This window comes from Pseudophryne corroboree, chromosome 2 (assembly GCF_028390025.1).
Source record: "Pseudophryne corroboree isolate aPseCor3 chromosome 2, aPseCor3.hap2, whole genome shotgun sequence".
Taxonomy (NCBI): Eukaryota; Metazoa; Chordata; class Amphibia; order Anura; family Myobatrachidae; genus Pseudophryne; species Pseudophryne corroboree.
In genome coordinates this window covers 331,421,164-331,442,165 of record NC_086445.1, presented here as the reverse complement: position 1 = coordinate 331,442,165, position 21,002 = coordinate 331,421,164, and the positions used below count along the sequence as shown (strand labels likewise).

The following is a 21,002-nucleotide window of genomic DNA, read 5'->3' as shown; positions in this document are numbered from 1 at the left end:
CCTCACTACTTACACTTAAGCTGTATTATGTTTTGAGAATTGTGGTGCTCTTTGTTACCTGTACTCTATTTTTGTTATTTACTGTAATACTAATTTTTGTCTCCCTGTACTGTCCATTGTACAGCACTGCAAAACACTTGTGACAGTTTATAAATAAAATGTAACAATAATAATAATAATAATAATAATAATAATAATGTACAAGGCATGATTTAACCTAGCACGTGATTGCCCCTTTAAAAATAACATCCCAGTTTGGCTGGCTTACCTCATGGCCGCTGAACTCGGGCACTATTACATCTGGCCCTTTGTGTTAGAAAAGGCAGCGGCTGCTGAATCCTAGCTCTTCACATATAGATTCAGATTCATTTGCACACAGATGTACAAATGTTGCACATAAAAAATGACACTCGGTGGGGTCAAGTTGCCAAGGACCTGGTGTACCAAGAGGGACTGTTTGGAGTGACTGAAGCCACAGTGTATGAGGACACATCTGTTCACAAACATTGTTCTTGTCAGTTGTCTCAAAATGTCTCCCAACTCGACCCTTCTATTCTGTGCATGATTTGTGTCATCCACAGTCACTACCTGATGTCGTTGCCAGTTACAGGACTCTATTCAGGCTGCACCAAGTTGGTGAAATGCCCTTCCTCGCACAAAACTTTCCTAGCCTACAATCTGAAAACTGAACTATACAGGCAAGCTAGTCAAATTCCTTAACCTCTTATTTAATTTCACATTGCTATTCTGCCCAGCCTCTCTACATAATTCACACAAAATGTGCATGTGTTTTCTTGCTATACACAAAACCTCTCTGATCCTACATCTTCATTGCAGTATGAAAACGTCATATAGCCCACAAAGCACTTTTTGCACTAGAAATCTGCGTGGACCAATATGGAATATAAAACACTTAACCTCATATATGTAACTCCTCACATTCTACTGTAAACTTGAGATCAGGACTATCATATGAGTGGGATTTGAAATTTCTGCATTCTTTATAGTGACACCAAAATGTTGATTTTCAGCATGTCAACATGTTTGATATTTTGTATGTCAGCTTTCACAGTGTTCACTTTACATTATTATGTCTGCACTTCCATTTAAGACTTGAGGGGGGGGGGGGGGGGGACGCGAAACGATGGTCAGATAATTTCTAAGCAATCTGACTAGATTGCTTAGAAATTAGCTGAACATCGCTCCGTGTGTAGGGGTGCCGGCGACAGCGAAGCATGCAGGCACAATCTAGCAGGTCACTCATTTCACCGCTTGGTGAAATGAGCGGCCCCCAGTGTGCATCCCCCCCTCGCTCAGCACATCGCGCTGTGCTGAGCGGGGGAAGAGATGTGTGCTGAGTGGTCTGTACTAGACCACTCAGCTCACATCTCTGGGGAAATCTCCACATCAGTACGGACCTTTACCCTAACTCTAATTGCAGCCTAACCATAAGTCTAACCCTAAATCAACATGTCAACATTCATAGAATTTTAATATTCTGAATAACAACAGTTGACACTTCTACTGTATTTTAGACTAAACCTACAATAATTGCAGCCTAAACCTAACCCCAACTCAACCCTAACTGCAGTCTAACTCTAAACCTAGCTCCAATTGCAGTCTAAACCAAACTGCAGCTTAATTGTAGCCTAACCCTAATTGCAGCCTAACCCTTACCTTATAGTAGCCTAATTTTAAGACTAAACTTAGTTTCATGTGTCGACAGTCTAACTGTTTATGTTTATCTTTTATTGTCAGTGTTAGCATTATGAATATGAGCATAATATCTATATGTAATGGAAAATATTATTGAAACAAAATAACAATATATAATGTTTGCACAATCACATATAAATCAATGTAATTGGGTGACATAAAAAAGTCTAAAAACCTCACTAACATGACTACAGTACATTAAATACACAAATCCATATACAAATGCATATACAGTAGTCAGAATACTAGCATATATACACATGAAATGACAAGCTCAAAAAGTGACACTGAACCAGATAGCATAGAGAATATGTACACAGCCAATAATCTATGTCTATCATTATATTAAAGTGGAGGAGAGGGGGTCATACCAGGCAACCAAATGCCAAATGAGGTCATGTGTAAACCTTTCTGTAATAAAATTAAGGGGCGCATCTACCATGTCCAACCAAACATACCACCTGACCTTGAGTTCTGGTGATAATTGCAACCATGTTGATAATAAACCCATTTTGAACCACCACCCAGCCAATACAGGAGTTCCCCCCAAATACCTATACAATCCCAACTTTAAATGAGCGACCATATAACCCTTCTCATATGTTATCAGTCCCATATCATTTCCATTAATATGTATTACAATCGCATCTGATTGCCACTTTAAAGGCCCATCTATGTTCATTTTAATGGAATCCATTGTAGTTCTACTTGCTTGTAATCAATGCCTCTTTTATATTAGTCTTATGTATGTATGTATTTATGTATGTATGTATATATGAGATCCACCTACAGATAGAGCCACGCTCATTAAGCGTGGCAACATCGCAGATGATGCATGCGAGTCCCGTTCGCTCCGGACGGTCCGCCTCACCAGGTGTGACTAGGCACAGATGGAGCCATGATTAGCATGGCTCCATCTGTATTTCCATACTATTAGGAGGTCTGTATGCAATATTCCACAATGAATGTTATATTACATGTCCAGTCCCCTTCCATGTATTTCTTTGACAATCATGCAGTACATATATAAATATAACCCATCATACCAATGTGTAAATGGATTATTGGCCTTTCCCCTTTTAGTCTTTAAAATTTTGAGGAGGTTCGGTAAGATCACTAGGGGATCTCTGCCAAAAAGGCTTCCTTGGTGGCGCACTCTTTTGTTGTGATGTATAATGTGTTTATGTTAACTTAAAACTTAATCTTTTATTAATATTAATTTAAAATAGAGTTTATTTAGACATGACACAGGTTAAGTTTTTCTTTTTAAAATTGTGGTCAATGTTTGCACAATCATCCTCTCACACTTAGTTCACACTTAAATACTGCACTTGTCCTTGGAAGGCTTCTGTTACTGCTGTTTGTTGTGCTGCAAAGAAGAGATAGTGAACATGCCCTTCAGCTTTATACACACCTAATCCCCCCTGGAAAAGACCATGCTGGCATCCCTATCTGTCCCTTTCATCCTTATAGAGTCTGTGTATGAATTCGGTAAACCAGTTGTACCTGCGTCACAGTACCGGGGCAATGTGTTTGCTGTCCCAAACCCACTTCTGCCCGCAGAACAACAGGAACCCAGGCCATGCTTCCTAATGCAGTCATCTGCTGGTGCTGGATTCTATTCTATGTTTTGAAGGCACAAAGAGTTAAGGGGGACCAATAACTGTGATGTTTTGACATGCTACATCAAGACTCCAAGGTTTTTACAGGTTTTTTTTACACATACCAAATATTGGCAATGAGGTAACTCTCACGAGAATGATGAATAACTGACTTTGTAGAGATGCATGGTGGGTTTTATCAGATTACTTTGATACATTATACTTATTAAGTCCCACATGTAAGGTGTGAAAATGCATTAGAGAGGATACCTGTTCATCAGTAGAGTTGCATTGCCATCTTCATAGTACAGAATACCTAAAACAAAAGTTTTTCATTAAATTTCCAGTAAAAAAGCATTTATGACAATTAACAGAACATTGCTTTTATTATGTTGAACTGATTTATTTGAATTTTCTTAAAGGCACTCAAAGCACAGATTGTATGTGAGAAAATTAATATATAAAACACAATAAATAGTTTACACAAACCTAGCTAAATTTAAAATTTGTTGTAAAATAAAGCTTTAGTGCATTACATTACAAATCATTACAATTCTGCTGTTTTGTGACATCTTTAAGTAGAAGGTGAATCTACAAACGAAACTGTATTTTAACATGACAATATAAATATTCTGAAAACTGAATATTCACATTGAGAGAATAATGTAACCACATGTGTGTTACATTTTTAAATTCCAAACAGACATTTAGTATTTACAAGTGTAATAATTACCTGTACTAAATCACTGACAAAACAAAGGGAGATTTTAATATAGATAAGCAATAACTGTTATCAGTATTAATAAGAAAGATTTAAAGTCTGTGAAGTGTACTCGTTAGAACTTATAGGTAAATTAAAATACATTATTCATTATATTCATTAATTTCACTGCCACTTATTTATGTACAGTATAAACTTTTTTTTTTTTTTTTTTTTTTTTTTAGAGATTATAGTCATTAGTGGTTAATTTACTTGACTGATGGTTCTCAGTGTGAATTTTATATTGGGTGAATTAAGTAGGTGTACTATTCTAAATTGTTTTAGACACAATCCCTTAAGCAGATATGACTCCCTAAGATAGATATTCTCCCTTATTGTTCTATGCTTACATTTTTAATGAGTCACAGACTTTTGTTCCTTTTTTATTCATTTTAAGGGGCAGATTTAATTACCCGCATCGTTTACCACATAGGAAATGTTCCGTATTTAACTCCCTAGCTATTCAATTATTAGTTACTTTATCTGTGCAGTAAACCTGATGGGTAACACACATTAACCCATAGATTCTACGTTATGTGCTGACCTATGAGTTACCCCACACATTCAATTCCGGAAGGTGCATTTAATGCAGATTTTTCCTTGCAGCTCTTGAGGATACAAGGAAAAACCTGCATTAAGTGCACCATCTGGGACTTAACACTCAGGTTAGTGGCCCATAATTGAATAGCTCAGGGCTGACAAATAGCTGTGGGGTAAATTCCGCAGCTAATTGAATCTGCCCCTAAATATTATTTTTTCAGTGATTTTGCTGTTACCGCTAGGGGTTAAAACATATTAATTCTAAACATCTGCAACAAACAGCTGTCTAGAGCTTTTATATAACTGTACAGTTCCCAAGCTTAAATATGAAGAATTATTACAATGATTCTGGAAATCATAAATATATACATATATATATACTGTATATACAAAATATACTGACACACATATGCAACTTGTGAAGTGAAATAGTACATACATAACTCACTAGGTTGCACAGTTGTTGTTTAAATTATAAAGTTACTTATAAGACTGCAAATGAAGTAAGTCACAAACATGCCATAATCCAATATTAAATATTTTAGTAAATTCCCCCCATGGCACATTGTCAACTAAACTACAGATGAAGCATGTTTATTGCAAGCAAGTGGCTTGATCAGGCATTTGTAACATGAAGAACACAGTGCTCCAAGCACGCTTATAAACACCCATATATAATTTACTGTATAGAGTACATGGAGATAATATGTTATGACAAACACATTTTCTCTATGCCACCAGATGTCACGTTGCAGTTTATCTGAAATGACCTTGTGGTGTCATATGTTATACAAGTGTATTGTATTCATAAAGTCAATTTCCAATGTACGGAAGTGTCCACATACATCTTTGCTATATCTCGCCATGTATAGCACGGTTTTGCATGCCATAGACTCAGAGATTTAGCCATGCCTTGTGATTTTTCTTAATTTACTTTTTTAATATTTTACTTTATACATACTGTATTCTATTATGGCAAACAAAAATGTTAAAATCCATCCACTCGCTACTCATGAAAAACAGCTTAGCCGTGTTTTGCATGTTGTGCCAAATTGAGCAAAACAGCAAAGATGTAAGTGGACAAATCTGTACATTAATATTTTTTTATTGATTTTTCTTGTTACAAAATATAAATAATGTTTTAATTGCATTTTTATCAACATCATATTTACATCTTTATAACATGGAATCTTTTTTTTTTTTTTTACACGCTTATCTTAAATTTATATGTCCCTGAGTTTATATACAATTATGAGTGTGCTTTGCTTGGTTTTTTTATTAAGACAGTTTAGTGAGGCACTTCATATTATAACAGCAGATAATACATTTGAGTTCATAATTCAGTATTTTGTATTGTTTATTCTGAATAATGGTAGCTCACGTCTGTTGTTCTAAAACTTCCAAGTAGTCAGGCTCTGAATGAAGATTGGCTTTTAGCTCAAAATATTCATTTTTGGTTTGTTCAACAAGAACCTTCCTTGACTTACTATACATAAGGGATTCCATCAATTTTAACTCTTCATGAGTCCCAGGATAATGCACCTCTATACCTGGCTGCAAGTGAACTATGTTTTTTCTCAAATACTCAGCAATTCCAAGCTGTTGAATTTCTTGTTCCTTTTCAATGAGATTTCTATAAAGGTAACTTGCGTCCTGAAAAGAAATAAATTCGGTAGATGGATCTTTGAATTTTATGTTTGAAGGTGCTTGCAATGAATTAATCTCCTTTTCTATGAGTCCTCTACACAGTTTCTTTGAATCGTTGAGCTCCTGGTCTTCCTCCTGGTCTTGTTCTGAATGTTTTGGTGTAAATGGAGGTGTTTGGTAAACCTGAACAACCGGATTTATTATCCGTTGTTCAAACATAGCTGATCCTGGTCTTTCTGTTGTATGGTGCGTTGTTTTGTGACCATAGATACTGTATTGAATATGAACAGGACTATTTTCTCTTATTTGTCCATTTTCCTGTTTCTTTTTATACCTGCGTCTCCTGTGCAAAACAAGAACTATAATTCCTGCAGAACAAAGCACAGCTGTAATTAACACAATCAGGAGACCAAGAATTAAAACAGAAAGTGGTATGTAATCAGAAAGTGATTTTAATATAGTATCAACTTTATTTGTGGATGTGAATGTTGGTGTAAGATTGTTGAAATTTGGTTGTGTGGCAAAATCTTTAAAATTTATTAGTTCAGGGCACAAATCTTCACTGTCAAGGGACCTTAATTCCATTTTTACCCGCTCTCTGGGAGAGTAGCAAAGAATCTCCCCAACAACCACAGTTTTATGCTGTTGGATCCAGTGTTTAAGCCCAATTATACTGCATGTACAGTCCCAAGGATTATCCTGAATTTCAATTTGTGTCACCAAGTTCAATTCTTCTAAAACTGTTTTAATTGGAATATTTACAAACTGGTTATTTTTAAGATTTACCTTTGTTAATGGAACTCCAGAAAATATATGTTCTGGTAATGTTTTTAAAAGGTTATTATTTAAATAAAGAACTTTCAGTTTCGGCATTACAGAAAATGTTCCAGATGAAATTTCAGTAATTGCATTGTATTCCAAGTATAAGTACTCAATATTTGTCATTCCAAAGAATATGCCAGGGTTTAAACTTTTTAAATGATTTCCATTCAAATACAACTTCTGTAGTTTAGTCAAATTCTGGAAAGATTGTTCTTCAATTATCTCAATTTGATTGTTACCTAAATGAAGCATTTCTAGGCTTCCATATTCTGTAAAATCCGATTTATATATTCTATGAATAATGTTTCCTGCCAAAATTAGCTTTCTTGGATTTAGAGGTGGAGGTTCCAGGTCAGATACACTTTCAATGTTCCGCTCTTGGCAGTGAATCAAGGTTCCAGAGAAACTGTAACTAGAACAATGGCATGGAACTGGACAATAAAAGCCTGGAAGTAGAGTTGTTGATTTTGTGAGAACAAATGTTTCCTTGGTTGGTATTTGAAGTGATGTTATCTTTGTTGGTACTCTACCATCACTTATTGATGCAGTACCCAACAATGATAGTGGTACTGAAGGTTCTTCAAGATCACTGCTGGGGGTTGTGATGCAGAACATTTCTTTTTTTAATTTTCGGAGAACAGCACCTTTCAAATCTGGTGGGTTATAGCAAACAACATCACCTATTGTGGATTGTTGAGGCATGTTCTCCAGCCAGATTTTCAGCTGTAACAAATCACAGTTGCAAACCCATTTATTATCTTCTAATTGAAGTTCTATTATTCTTCCAATGTGTTCTAAAAATCCAACATATGAAAGAGTTTGCAACTGGTTTCCTCTTAAATCCAAGTGAGTAAGAGGTACAAAACGAAAAATATTGTCAGGTATGAAATCGATTGCATTATCATTGAGAATAAGAACTTTCAATCTGTTAAGTTTACTAAATGTATTTGCTTCAATCGTAGTAATAAAATTGTTGTCTGCTTGAAGAAATTCCAGTTTCTCCAGTCCCATAAAAGTATTTTCTCTTAGTATTTCCAAAGAGTTGTGATTAATATGAAGTTTCTTAAGCATGCGGAGATCATTGAATGCTCCTGGTTCAATTGCCACAATATTATTAAAACCAAGATGTAAAGATATTAAATTATTGAAATCTAAAAAGTCATTCACATGTAGTTTATATAATCCATTATTCAAGAGATTAAGTTCTAAGTACTGAGATGGAGGTATCTCTATCTCTGCCAATTTTGTGATACCCTTTTCCTCACAATTCACAAACAATGAACCATCTTTTTCCTCACACAAGCACATATTTGTACATGATCCCAGCAATTCACTTGTTGTTCTCCTTGATGATATAAGAAATAGAAATAAGTATAGCAGGACAACTAAGGCATTCATATTGTCAAAAATAGCTTCTTCCTGAAATAGAAAAGGAACAATTTAATAAAGATTCAGCTAGTATACATAGTTTAAATTAAACATAAAAAATATGTATTGTATTGTTATGGTAAATATATTATAAATTGCAGTTAGCATGAATGCATACTACATTAACATTATAACTGTCAAACCATGCAAGACATTTTAAAAAATGAATAATAGCTTAAATACATTCTGTTACATTATTAGTACAACATATAAATATAATCTAGAATTTCTATTCGTAAGTTGTAGATAGTTATTAGAATTCATTAGCTAACTTGGATCAGTGTACTTTCTACAGTAAGGGCAATGTATGAAAGCTGCAGATTATAACCAATGGCTGCAACATTGGAATCCCTGTTTATTGTCTAGAAGCTGAGTTGTTTTAATAATTGCCCTATCTTTAAATCAACATTGAAACTATCTTTAATGTTTGGATGAGTGGGATACATTAAGATACCTGATATCTGACTCTAGGGAGCACCACCTATTCAATGTTTTCCTTTTCAGAAATAATAAATATCACAATTTGGTTAATGTAATTACTGTAAAATTATTACTCCCCCCACCAGCATAGTTCCACTTAAACCTTGCTGGTCAGACTTGAACCTGAGGGAAGTATCTTGTTTGGAGGCCATCCTGTTTCTTATTTAATCTGTGGGATAAATACAGCAGCTTTGCAAGAAACCAACCATAACTAATTTGGCAAATTTTAATCATAGTGGCTTCACGGTAGTGGGATTTTTATGGTAGGTGGGCATATATTGTCATGACTATGGGGATATTCCTTACTCTAGCTAGTGTGACAAGACCATTTACTATAGTAGAAAAGGGGCTTGAAAATACTGGAACCTTCTGGATGCTATATCATGATGTAGGTATCAGTGCTGCCAGATGTGTAATATTATGGATACTCTTTTGGTTGATATACATCAAGTTTGTATTTTTGTTGGCTATAAAGTTATCATTTGGGTAACTCTAATGAGTATATATAATCATGTTGCCATCTTGTACAGTATATAGTACTGTGATAACTTTTGGCTGTTAACTAATTATTCATGAACTGCTAGATAGTGTATAAATGGAGTGTGGTATAATAGATAGACAGTGTCTAGTTGGATATTCAATAGAAAGACACCACATGTTGGACAGTCAAAAGGTTGACATGAAAAAAGTAGACAGTACAAAAGGTCGACAGAGCCTAAAGGTAGACAGGGTCAAAAGGTCGACATGAAAATGGTTAACATAAAAAAGTAGACAACTTTTTTGCATTTTTGGATTTGTGTGAATAGTTTTGTCATCTGGGACCCCCAATTGCAGAATGGCATTCACTAACCATTCTTCGGTCTTGGTGGCTCGCTGTGCTCACCACAAGGTTTATAACCAACTCTAAGCCGACAAGGATATAGAAGGTATGAAAAATTACAAAAACATGTACAAAAAAAACATTTCTCCTCGTATATGTCATTTTCACGTCGACCTTTTGACCATGTTGACCTTTTGTACTGTTTACCTTTTTATGTCGACCTTTTGACCCTGTTGAGCTTTTGACCCTGTCGACCTAATGTCTGTATAACATATGGTGTCTATCTATGATTGTCTAACTTGACACTGTCTATCTATCATTAAGATACCGTATAAATGTGTGGGTATCTATGATAAATTTACAATTATATAACACATTTGAGTGACACTTTGTCATTATCAAGTAAGCATAGTGCTGGCTTGGTTATTATGATCTCTGGTGTGTTACTGTTATGAAGATTGATATAAAATAATGTTTTACTGTTTTAGTAAGGTTGGATATCAGAAGACTTTGGCCTACAGCTTTTAATTATATAACACCCCAATAATTTCTCATCTGATAACACAGGACAACCATTTTTTCTGCAAAAACCCATTTATATTGTTCTAAATATATTCTTCTGTTTGAATGGATAATTGTGCATTTACAAATCTGCATGCTCAAGTTAATTCCGAGTATTTTTAGTTTTTCCCGCAACTGTACAAAATTTGATTCTAACTATATATGTATGACAATGTTTCAATTATTTTGTTATGTTCATGAAATAGGAAATGTGCTTCTAGAAAAATTGAACCACTAATGTGATTTCTTGTGTTATCATTTTATGCATGCATGGATAAATGTAAATGGAGACAGGACAGTATACTGTATGCAGAATACAAATATATGTATATATAAGTTTGATATAAAACAAAATGCTTTTTTTAGTTTTAACTGTTTTTTTTTTCTTTTTAAGCCAGGGTTTCTTTTTTTAACAATGAAAAAAAAAATTGAATCATATATTAGAAACCTTGATCAACCCTGTTTTAATGCTTTCTAACATTAAGTATGTTATTAGGCTTTGATTTGATGTTTTTTACATCTTTCAATAATTTTTTTTTACAGCGTATTATTCCTATTACATCTGAATATATGTAGATAGGCTAAACGGGTTGGGTAGGGGAGACCGGTGGCTGGGTTCCCTGCGTTCAGGATACCGACACCAGGATCCTGGCCGCAGAATACCGGTGTGGGGTCGAGCACAACAAGCCGCTCGGTGGCTCGCTACACTGACCACAGGTTCTATTCCCACTCTATGGGTGTCATGGAAACCCACAAGTGGGAATAGTCACTGTGGGTTAGCATTGCATCTGGCGGTATTCAGAGTGTTCAGTATTCAGGCATCTTCATGCTGACCACCGGGATCCCAATCAGTGGTAACATAACCGCATCCTGACTAAACATACCTGTATTACTACATACTATGTACACTCAGAAATAGATGCAATTGAAAATAAAAACAAGTTAATGTTAAGCATTAGTATTACTTATTACTTATAATAAGTAAATACATCTGAATAGTAATACAAAATGGAATATGCAAAAGCACTTTTCAGAGAAACACACACACACACGGTAGTTAAAAATTAGCACTAGGCATGCCACTGGCATTTAACGTTTTGAATAAAAAATACAATGTGTTAGTGTAATAGGCTCCTTTTAAGAAGTTGCAGCATCCAGACTGTAGTCACAGCATAATAAAAAACCCAGAGTGGTTTTTTTTCCAACTATTTGGTATAAAGCGAGGCTGTTTAAACCGGCCAAACCTGATATATATATATATATATATATATATATATATTATAAAACAGACAGAACAAAACAAAGTTATTATTGTGTAAATTCATTATTACAGAAACGTACTAGTAAAAAAATTAAAAATAACATAAACCATTATGTTCTCTTTCTTTAATATTGCTCTTCTTAGAAACATATTCCACCTAAATATCAAAATGTATAGAAAGTAGAACATCTTCAGGCATTCACACTAAAATAAAATGCTAATAATAATAGTGATAATAATTTTTGTCTGAGACACACGTGGGGACAAGTGAGTTTCTAAGGATGAATGAGCCTGAGGATTTAATTTCTCTGTAAATCCACATATGCATAAGCGACAGTTTCATTATGCATTGCATAATTTGCTGACATATTTAACTTCCAGTTTATGGGAAATGCCCTATAGTCATAGACATACTTAAAATGTTGCCACTTGTTTTTACTATAGATTACATAATAATTATAAAATAAAATCTATACATGCTATATACAGGTTGAGTCTCCCTTATCCAAAATGCTTGGGACCAGAGGTATTTTGGATATCGGATTTTTCCGTATTTTGGAATAATTGCATACCATAATGAGATATCATGGCGATGGGACCTAAATCTAAGCACATAATGCATTTATGTTTCATATACACCTTATACACACAGCCTGAAGGTCATTTTAGCCAATATTTTTTATAACTTTGTGCATTAAACAAAGTGTGTGTACATTCACACAATTCATTTATGTTTCATATACACCTCATATACAGAGCCTGAAGGTCATTTAATACAATATTTTTAATAACTTTGTGTATTAAACAAAGTTTGTGTACATTGAGCCATCAAAAAACAAAGGTTTCACTATCTCACTCAAAAAAGTCCGTATTTCGGAATATTCCGTATTTCGGAATATTTGGATATGGGATACTCAACCTGTATATTATACTTCTTAAATCATACAGTATTTGTCATCTGCACCTAATTTTCATTGACAGTCTCAGATTTAAAATATCAATAGATTTGTCACAGAAATGCTTTCTTGCCAGAAATGTCCTTTTTTTTAAATTGTTCAACTGTACTGTCAATTTAGTATAGTATGTGTCACTTTTTCAATTTCAGCACAATTGCAGTGTTTTTCCAATGGAACGCAGTCCCACTAACTACAAAACCACGAAAAAGTATTTCACTCACCATAAATATATATACAAATCATACATAAGGTTGCAAACCACCAGCTTTACTAAGCTGTAACCAAAAATGTATTTTCTGTGAGAGACGTGTAACTGTAGGTTAAGCGCTACACAGATCCCTAGAATCTATGCATGCAGCTATAAATACTGTATTTAAATATGTATTATTTATTTTGTGAAAAACTGAATTTAAAAAGAAAATGCATGTCCCCTCCACAAATTGATAACCAGCACTAAACTTTTAAGCTTACGCTGGTAAATGAAAAATTGGTGGTTCAATAGAGTGGGCTCCCTCACTAACTCCTTTGGAAGAACTTTCAAGTTATTTGACAATTATTATTTATTTGTGGAGAAGGGAGGGCAGTAATTGGATTGTTGTTCAGTTTCATAGGAATGCCATGAGAAAGGTGTTGAGAGGAATGGATGAAAGGATGGGAAGTAGAACAGTTTGTATACTGTCTAGGGCCCCAAATAACCTAAATATGGCTATGGATGAGCCTTATTATTTATAAATACAGCATGGCACTCTTATTTTCTCCCCTTGCTATCATAAAACCATAGACTAATTCTCTATGCACCTAGTCAATGGCAGTATGGTCCTATATACTGTAGCTCACTAATGGACAAGATGTTAGAAGATAGAGCTATTGCTGCAGCTGTATCATCACTCAACTTGAAAATAATAAAACTTGTTACATTATTCTGTTCTGTTTTAGCAATAAGGTATATCCATGCTAGTTTATATGGAAGGATTATGGTGTTGTGCAGTTTGTTCTGTTTAAAGAAAGCCTCCAGGGGTAATGTTCAATGGAAATTGCCTGAAAAAAACTCTGCATGGGCACAGCCCTCTTTAATTGTGTACCTTCTGAGTTACTTTCTCTACAGTAACTTTAAAATTTTATACATTTGTTAACAATAACGATGAGTAAATGTACAATAAAAATATGTGAATTACTGCAAAACAGTTAGATGAGGTTAATTGATTATAGGTCTTTTTTATAGAAAATCCCTGCATGTTTTTTTAAAATTGTACCACGTCTATTTTTCCATAGTAGCACATGAGCTGAAGAGACTAGTACACATGCGCCTTATTCCAAATATTGCTTTGCCCTCCTGCAATCCCCCCTCTTCACATTTTGGACCCTGTAATGTTGGAAATATGTGTACAACATTTCAGCAGTCCAGACTCGGGACAGGTCTTTTCTACCTGCTTCCTGCACTCCTGTTATGTTGGTAAAGCCTGCCTTCTGATATCTTTGAAGATGTTTAGTGGTAATAAAGCAGCACTTCTAGAGAGAACATACATATTTGTAATTTGCTATAGTGAGGTCAAGATACAGTACCAAGTAGAGATGAGCGGGTTCGGTTTCTCTGAATCCGAACCCGCACGAACTTCATGTTTTTTTTACGGGTCCGAGCAGACTCGGATCCTCCCGCCTTGCTCGGTTAACCCGAGCGCGCCCGAACGTCATCATGACGCTGTCGGATTCTCGCGAGACTCGGATTCTATATAAGGAGCCGCGCGTCGCCGCCATTTTCACACGTGCATTGAGATTGATAGGGAGAGGACGTGGCTGGCGTCCTCTCTATTTAGATTAGGGTTGAGAGAGAGAGAGAGAGATTGACCTGAGGCTGTGATACTGTAGAAGAGAGTGCAGAGTTTAGTGACTGACGACCACAGTGACCACCAGACAGTGCAGTTGTTTGTTTTATTTAATATATCCGTTCTCTGCCTGAAAAAAACGATACACACAGTGACTCAGTCACATACCATATCTGTGTGCACTGCTCAGCCCAGTGTGCTGCATCAATGTATATATATATCTGACTGTGCTCAGCTCACACAGCTTATAATTGTGGGGGAGACTGGGGAGCACTGCAGTGCCAGTTATAGGTTATAGCAGGAGCCAGGAGTACATAATATTATATTAAAATTAAACAGTGCACACTTTTGCTGCAGGAGTGCCACTGCCAGTGTGACTAGTGACCAGTGACCTGACCACCAGTATATATAATATTAGTAGTATACTATCTCTTTATCAACCAGTCTATATTAGCAGCAGACACAGTACAGTGCGGTAGTTCACGGCTGTGGCTACCTCTGTGTCGGCACTCGGCAGCCCGTCCATAATTGTATATACCACCTAACCGTGGTTTTTTTTTCTTTCTTTATACATACATACTAGTTACGAGTATACTATCTCTTTATCAACCAGTCTATATTAGCAGCAGACACAGTACAGTGCGGTAGTTCACGGCTGTGGCTACCTCTGTGTCGGCACTCGGCAGCCCGTCCATAATTGTATATACCACCTAACCGTGGTTTTTTTTTCTTTCTTTATACATACATACTAGTTACGAGTATACTATCTCTTTATCAACCAGTCTATATATTAGCAGCAGACACAGTACAGTGCGGTAGTTCACGGCTGTGGCTACCTCTGTGTCGGCACTCGGCAGCCCGTCCATAATTGTATATACCACCTAACCGTGGTTTTTTTTTCTTTCTTTATACATACATACTAGTTACGAGTATACTATCTCTTTATCAACCAGTCTATATATTAGCAGCAGACACAGTACAGTGCGGTAGTTCACGGCTGTGGCTACCTCTGTGTCGGCACTCGGCAGCCCGTCCATAATTGTATATACCACCTAACCGTGGTTTTTTTTTCTTTCTTTATACATACATACTAGTTACGAGTATACTATCTCTTTATCAACCAGTCTATATTAGCAGCAGACACAGTACAGTGCGGTAGTTCACGGCTGTGGCTACCTCTGTGTCGGCACTCGGCAGCCCGTCCATAATTGTATATACCACCTAACCGTGGTTTTTTTTTTCTTTCTTTATACATACATACTAGTTACGAGTATACTATCTCTTTATCAACCAGTCTATATATTAGCAGCAGACACAGTACAGTGCGGTAGTTCACGGCTGTGGCTACCTCTGTGTCGGCACTCGGCAGCCCGTCCATAATTGTATATACCACCTAACCGTGGTTTTTTTTTCTTTCTTTATAGTCATACTAGTTACGAGTATACTATCTCTTTATCAACCAGTCTATATTAGCAGCAGACACAGTACAGTGCGGTAGTTCACGGCTGTGGCTACCTCTGTGTCGGCACTCGGCAGCCCGTCCATAATTGTATATACCACCTAACCGTGGTTTTTTTTTCTTTCTTTATACATACATACTAGTTACGAGTATACTATCTCTTTATCAACCAGTCTATATTAGCAGCAGACACAGTACAGTGCGGTAGTTCACGGCTGTGGCTACCTCTGTGTCGGCACTCGGCAGCCCGTCCATAATTGTATATACCACCTAACCGTGGGTTTTTTTTCTTTCTTTATACATACATACTAGTTACGAGTATACTATCTCTTTATCAACCAGTCTATATATTAGCAGCAGACACAGTACAGTGCGGTAGTTCACGGCTGTGGCTACCTCAGTGTCGGCACTCGGCAGCCCGTCCATAATTGTATATACCACCTAACCGTGGTTTTTTTTTCTTTCTTTATACATACATACTAGTTACGAGTATACTATCTCTTTATCAACCAGTCTATATATTAGCAGCAGACACAGTACAGTGCGGTAGTTCACGGCTGTGGCTACCTCTGTGTCGGCACTCGGCAGCCCGTCCATAATTGTATATACCACCTAACCGTGGTTTTTTTTTTCTTTCTTTATACATACATATTAGTTACGAGTATACTATCTCTTTATCAACCAGTCTATATTAGCAGCAGACACAGTACAGTGCGGTAGTTCACGGCTGTGGCTACCTCTGTGTCGGCACTCGGCAGCCCGTCCATAATTGTATATACCACCTAACCGTGGTTTTTTTTTCTTTCTTTATACATACATACTAGTTACGAGTATACTATCTCTTTATCAACCAGTCTATATATTAGCAGCAGACACAGTACAGTGCGGTAGTTCACGGCTGTGGCTACCTCTGTGTCGGCACTCGGCAGCCCGTCCATAATTGTATATACCACCTAACCGTGGTTTTTTTTTCTTTCTTTATAGTCATACTAGTTACGAGTATACTATCTCTTTATCAACCAGTCTATATTAGCAGCAGACACAGTACAGTGCGGTAGTTCACGGCTGTGGCTACCTCTGTGTCGGCACTCGGCAGCCCGTCCATAATTGTATATACCACCTAACCGTGGTTTTTTTTTCTTTCTTTATACATACATACTAGTTACGAGTATACTATCTCTTTATCAACCAGTCTATATTAGCAGCAGACACAGTACAGTGCGGTAGTTCACACGGCTGTGGCTACCTCTGTGTCGGCACTCGGCAGCCCGTCCATAATTGTATATACCACCTAACCGTGGTTTTTTTTTCTTTCTTTATACATACATACTAGTTACGAGTATACTATCTCTTTATCAACCAGTCTATATATTAGCAGCAGACACAGTACAGTGCGGTAGTTCACGGCTGTGGCTACCTCTGTGTCGGCACTCGGCAGCCCGTCCATAATTGTATATACCACCTAACCGTGGTTTTTTTTTCTTTCTTTATACATACATACTAGTTACGAGTATACTATCTCTTTATCAACCAGTCTATATATTAGCAGCAGACACAGTACAGTGCGGTAGTTCACGGCTGTGGCTACCTCTGTGTCGGCACTCGGCAGCCCGTCCATAATTGTATATACCACCTAACCGTTTTTTTTTCTTCTTTCTTTATACATACATACTAGTTACGAGTATACTATCTCTTTATCAACCAGTCTATATTAGCAGCAGACACAGTACAGTGCGGTAGTTCACGGCTGTGGCTACCTCTGTGTCGGCACTCGGCAGCCCGTCCATAATTGTATATACCACCTAACCGTGGTTTTTTTTTCTTTCTTTATACATACATACTAGTTACGAGTATACTATCTCTTTATCAACCAGTCTATATATTAGCAGCAGACACAGTACAGTGCGGTAGTTCACGGCTGTGGCTACCTCTGTGTCGGCACTCGGCAGCCCGTCCATAATTGTATACTAGTATCCAATCCATCCATCTCCATTGTTTACCTGAGGTGCCTTTTAGTTGTGCCTATTAAAATATGGAGAACAAAAATGTTGAGGTTCCAAAATTAGGGAAAGATCAAGATCCACTTCCACCTCGTGCTGAAGCTGCTGCCACTAGTCATGGCCGAGACGATGAAATGCCAGCAACGTCGTCTGCCAAGGCCGATGCCCAATGTCATAGTACAGAGCATGTCAAATCCAAAACACCAAATATCAGTAAAAAAAGGACTCCAAAACCTAAAATAAAATTGTCGGAGGAGAAGCGTAAACTTGCCAATATGCCATTTACCACACGGAGTGGCAAGGAACGGCTGAGGCCCTGGCCTATGTTCATGGCTAGTGGTTCAGCTTCACATGAGGATGGAAGCACTCAGCCTCTCGCTAGAAAAATGAAAAGACTAAAGCTGGCAAAAGCAGTAGCACCGCAAAGAACTGTGCGTTCTTCGAAATCCCAAATCCACAAGGAGAGTCCGACTCCAATTGTGTCGGTTGCGATGCCTGACCTTCCCAACACTGGACGTGAAGAGCATGCGCCTTCCACCATTTGCACGCCCCCTGCAAGTGATGGAAGGAGCACCCGCAGTCCAGTTCCTGATAGTCAGATTGAAGATGTCAGTGTTGAAGTACACCAGGATGAGGAGGATATGGGTGTTGCTGGCGCTGGGGAGGAAATTGACCAGGAGGATTCTGATGGTGAGGTGGTTTGTTTAAGTCAGGCACCCGGGGAGACACCTGTTGTCCGTGGTAGGAATATGGCCGTTGACATGCCTGGTGAAAACACCAAAAAAATCAGCTCTTCGGTGTGGAAGTATTTCACCAGAAATGCGGACAACAGGTGTCAAGCCGTGTGTTCCCTTTGTCAAGCTGTAATAAGTAGGGGTAAGGACGTTAACCACCTCGGAACATCCTCCCTTATACGTCACCTGCAGCGCATTCATAATAAGTCAGTGACAAGTTCAAAAACTTGGGCCGACAGCGGAAGCAGTCCACTGACCAGTAAATCCCTTCCTCTTGTAACCAAGCTCACGCAAACCACCCCACCAACTCCCTCAGTGTCAATTTCCTCCTTCCCCAGGAATGCCAATAGTCCTGCAGGCCATGTCACTGGCAATTCTGATGAGTCCTCTCCTGCCTGGGATTCCTCCGATGCATCCTTGCGTGTAACGCCTACTGCTGCTGGCGCTGCTGTTGTTGCTGCTGGGAGTCGATGGTCATCGTAAGACCACTTTTACTACTTCCACCAAGCAATTGACTGTCCAACAGTCCTTTGCGAGGAAGATGAAATATCACAGCAGTCATCCTACTGCAAAGCGGATAACTGAGGCCTTGACATCCTGGGTGGTGAGAAACGTGGTTCCGGTATCCATCATTACTGCAGAGCCAACTAGAGACTTGTTGGAGGTACTGTGTCCCCGGTACCAAATACCATCTAGGTTCCATTTCTCTAGGCAGGCGATACCGAAAATGTACACAGACCTCAGAAAAAGAGTCACCAGTGTCCTAAAAAATGCAGCTGTACCCAATGTCCACTTAACCACGGACATGTGGACAAGTGGAGCAGGGCAGGGTCAGGACTATATGACTGTGACAGCCCACTGGGTAGATGTATGGACTCCCGCCGCAAGAACAGCAGCGGCGGCACCAGTAGCAGCATCTCGCAAACGCCAACTCTTTCCTAGGCAGGCTACGCTTTGTATCACCGGTTTCCAGAATACGCACACAGCTGAAAACCTCTTACGGCAACTGAGGAAGATCATCGCGGAATGGCTTACCCCAATTGGACTCTCCTGTGGATTTGTGGCATCGGACAACGCCAGCAATATTGTGTGTGCATTAAATCTGGGCGAATTCCAGCACGTCCCATGTTTTGCACATACCTTGAATTTGGTGGTGCAGAATTTTTTAAAAAACGACAGGGGCGTGCAAGAGATGCTGTCGGTGGCCAGAAGAATTGCGGGACACTTTCGGCGTACAGGCACCACGTACAGAAAACTGGAGCACCACCAAAAACTACTGAACCTGCCCTGCCATCATCTGAAGCAAGAAGTGGTAACGAGGTGGAATTCAACCCTGTATATGCTTCAGAGGTTGGAGGAGCAGCAAAAGGCCATTCAAGCCTATACAATTGAGCACGATATAGGAGGTGGGATGCACCTGTCTCAAGCGCAGTGGAGAATGATTTCAACGTTGTGCAAGGTTCTGATGCCCTTTGAACTTGCCACACGTGAAGTCAGTTCAGACACTGCCAGCCTGAGTCAGGTCATTCCCCTCATCAGGCTTTTGCAGAAGAAGCTGGAGACATTGAAGGAGGAGCTAACACGGAGCGATTCCGCTAGGCATGTGGGACTTGTGGATGGAGCCCTTAATTCGCTTAGCAAGGATTCACGGGTGGTCAATCTGTTGAAATCAGAGCACTACATTTTGGCCACCGTGCTCGATCCTAGATTTAAAGCCTACCTTGGATCTCTCTTTCCGGCAGACACAAGTCTGCTGGGGTTCAAACACCTGCTGGTGAGTAAATTGTCAAGTCAAGCGGAACGCGACCTGTCAACAACATCTCCTCCTTCACATTCTCCCGCAACTGGGGGTGCGAGGAAAAGGCTCAGAATTCCGAGCCCACCCGCTGGCGGTGATGCAGGGCAGTCTGGAGCGACTGCTGATGCTGACATCTGGTCCGGACTGAAGGACCTGACAACGATTACGGACATGTCGTCTACTGTCACTGCATATGATTCTCTCCCCATTGAAAGAATGGTGGAGGATTATATGAGTGACCGCATCCAAGTAGGCACGTCACACAGTCCGTACTTATACTGGCAGGAAAAAGAGGCAATTTGGAGGCCCTTGCACAAACTGGCTTTATTCTACCTAAGTTGCCCTCCCACAAGTGTGTACTCCGAAAGAGTGTTTAGTGCCGCCGCTCACCTTGTCAGCAATCAGCGTACGAGGTTACATCCAGAAAATGTGGAGAAGATGATGTTCATCAAAATGAATTATAATCAATTCCTCCGTGGAGACATTGACCAGCAGCAATTGCCTCCACAAAGTACACAGGGAGCTGAGATGGTGGATTCCAGTGGGGACGAATTGATAATCTGTGAGGAGGGGGATGTACACGGTGATATATCGGA

General features: G+C 38.4%; 1 protein-coding gene across 1 annotated transcript in view; it reads right to left on the bottom strand.

Moving 5' to 3' along the window:
* Positions 1 to 4,244: 4,244 nt before the first annotated feature.
* SLITRK6 (SLIT and NTRK like family member 6) overlaps positions 4,245 to 21,002 on the bottom strand; it is a 64,102-nt gene continuing 47,344 nt past the window's right edge. Inside the window, exon 2 of the mRNA XM_063953005.1 lies at positions 4,245 to 8,505. Coding sequence (XP_063809075.1) covers positions 5,995 to 8,484 — 2,490 coding nt within the window. The 5' untranslated portion in view covers positions 8,485 to 8,505 and the 3' untranslated portion in view covers positions 4,245 to 5,994. The remainder of the gene's footprint in view (positions 8,506 to 21,002) is intronic.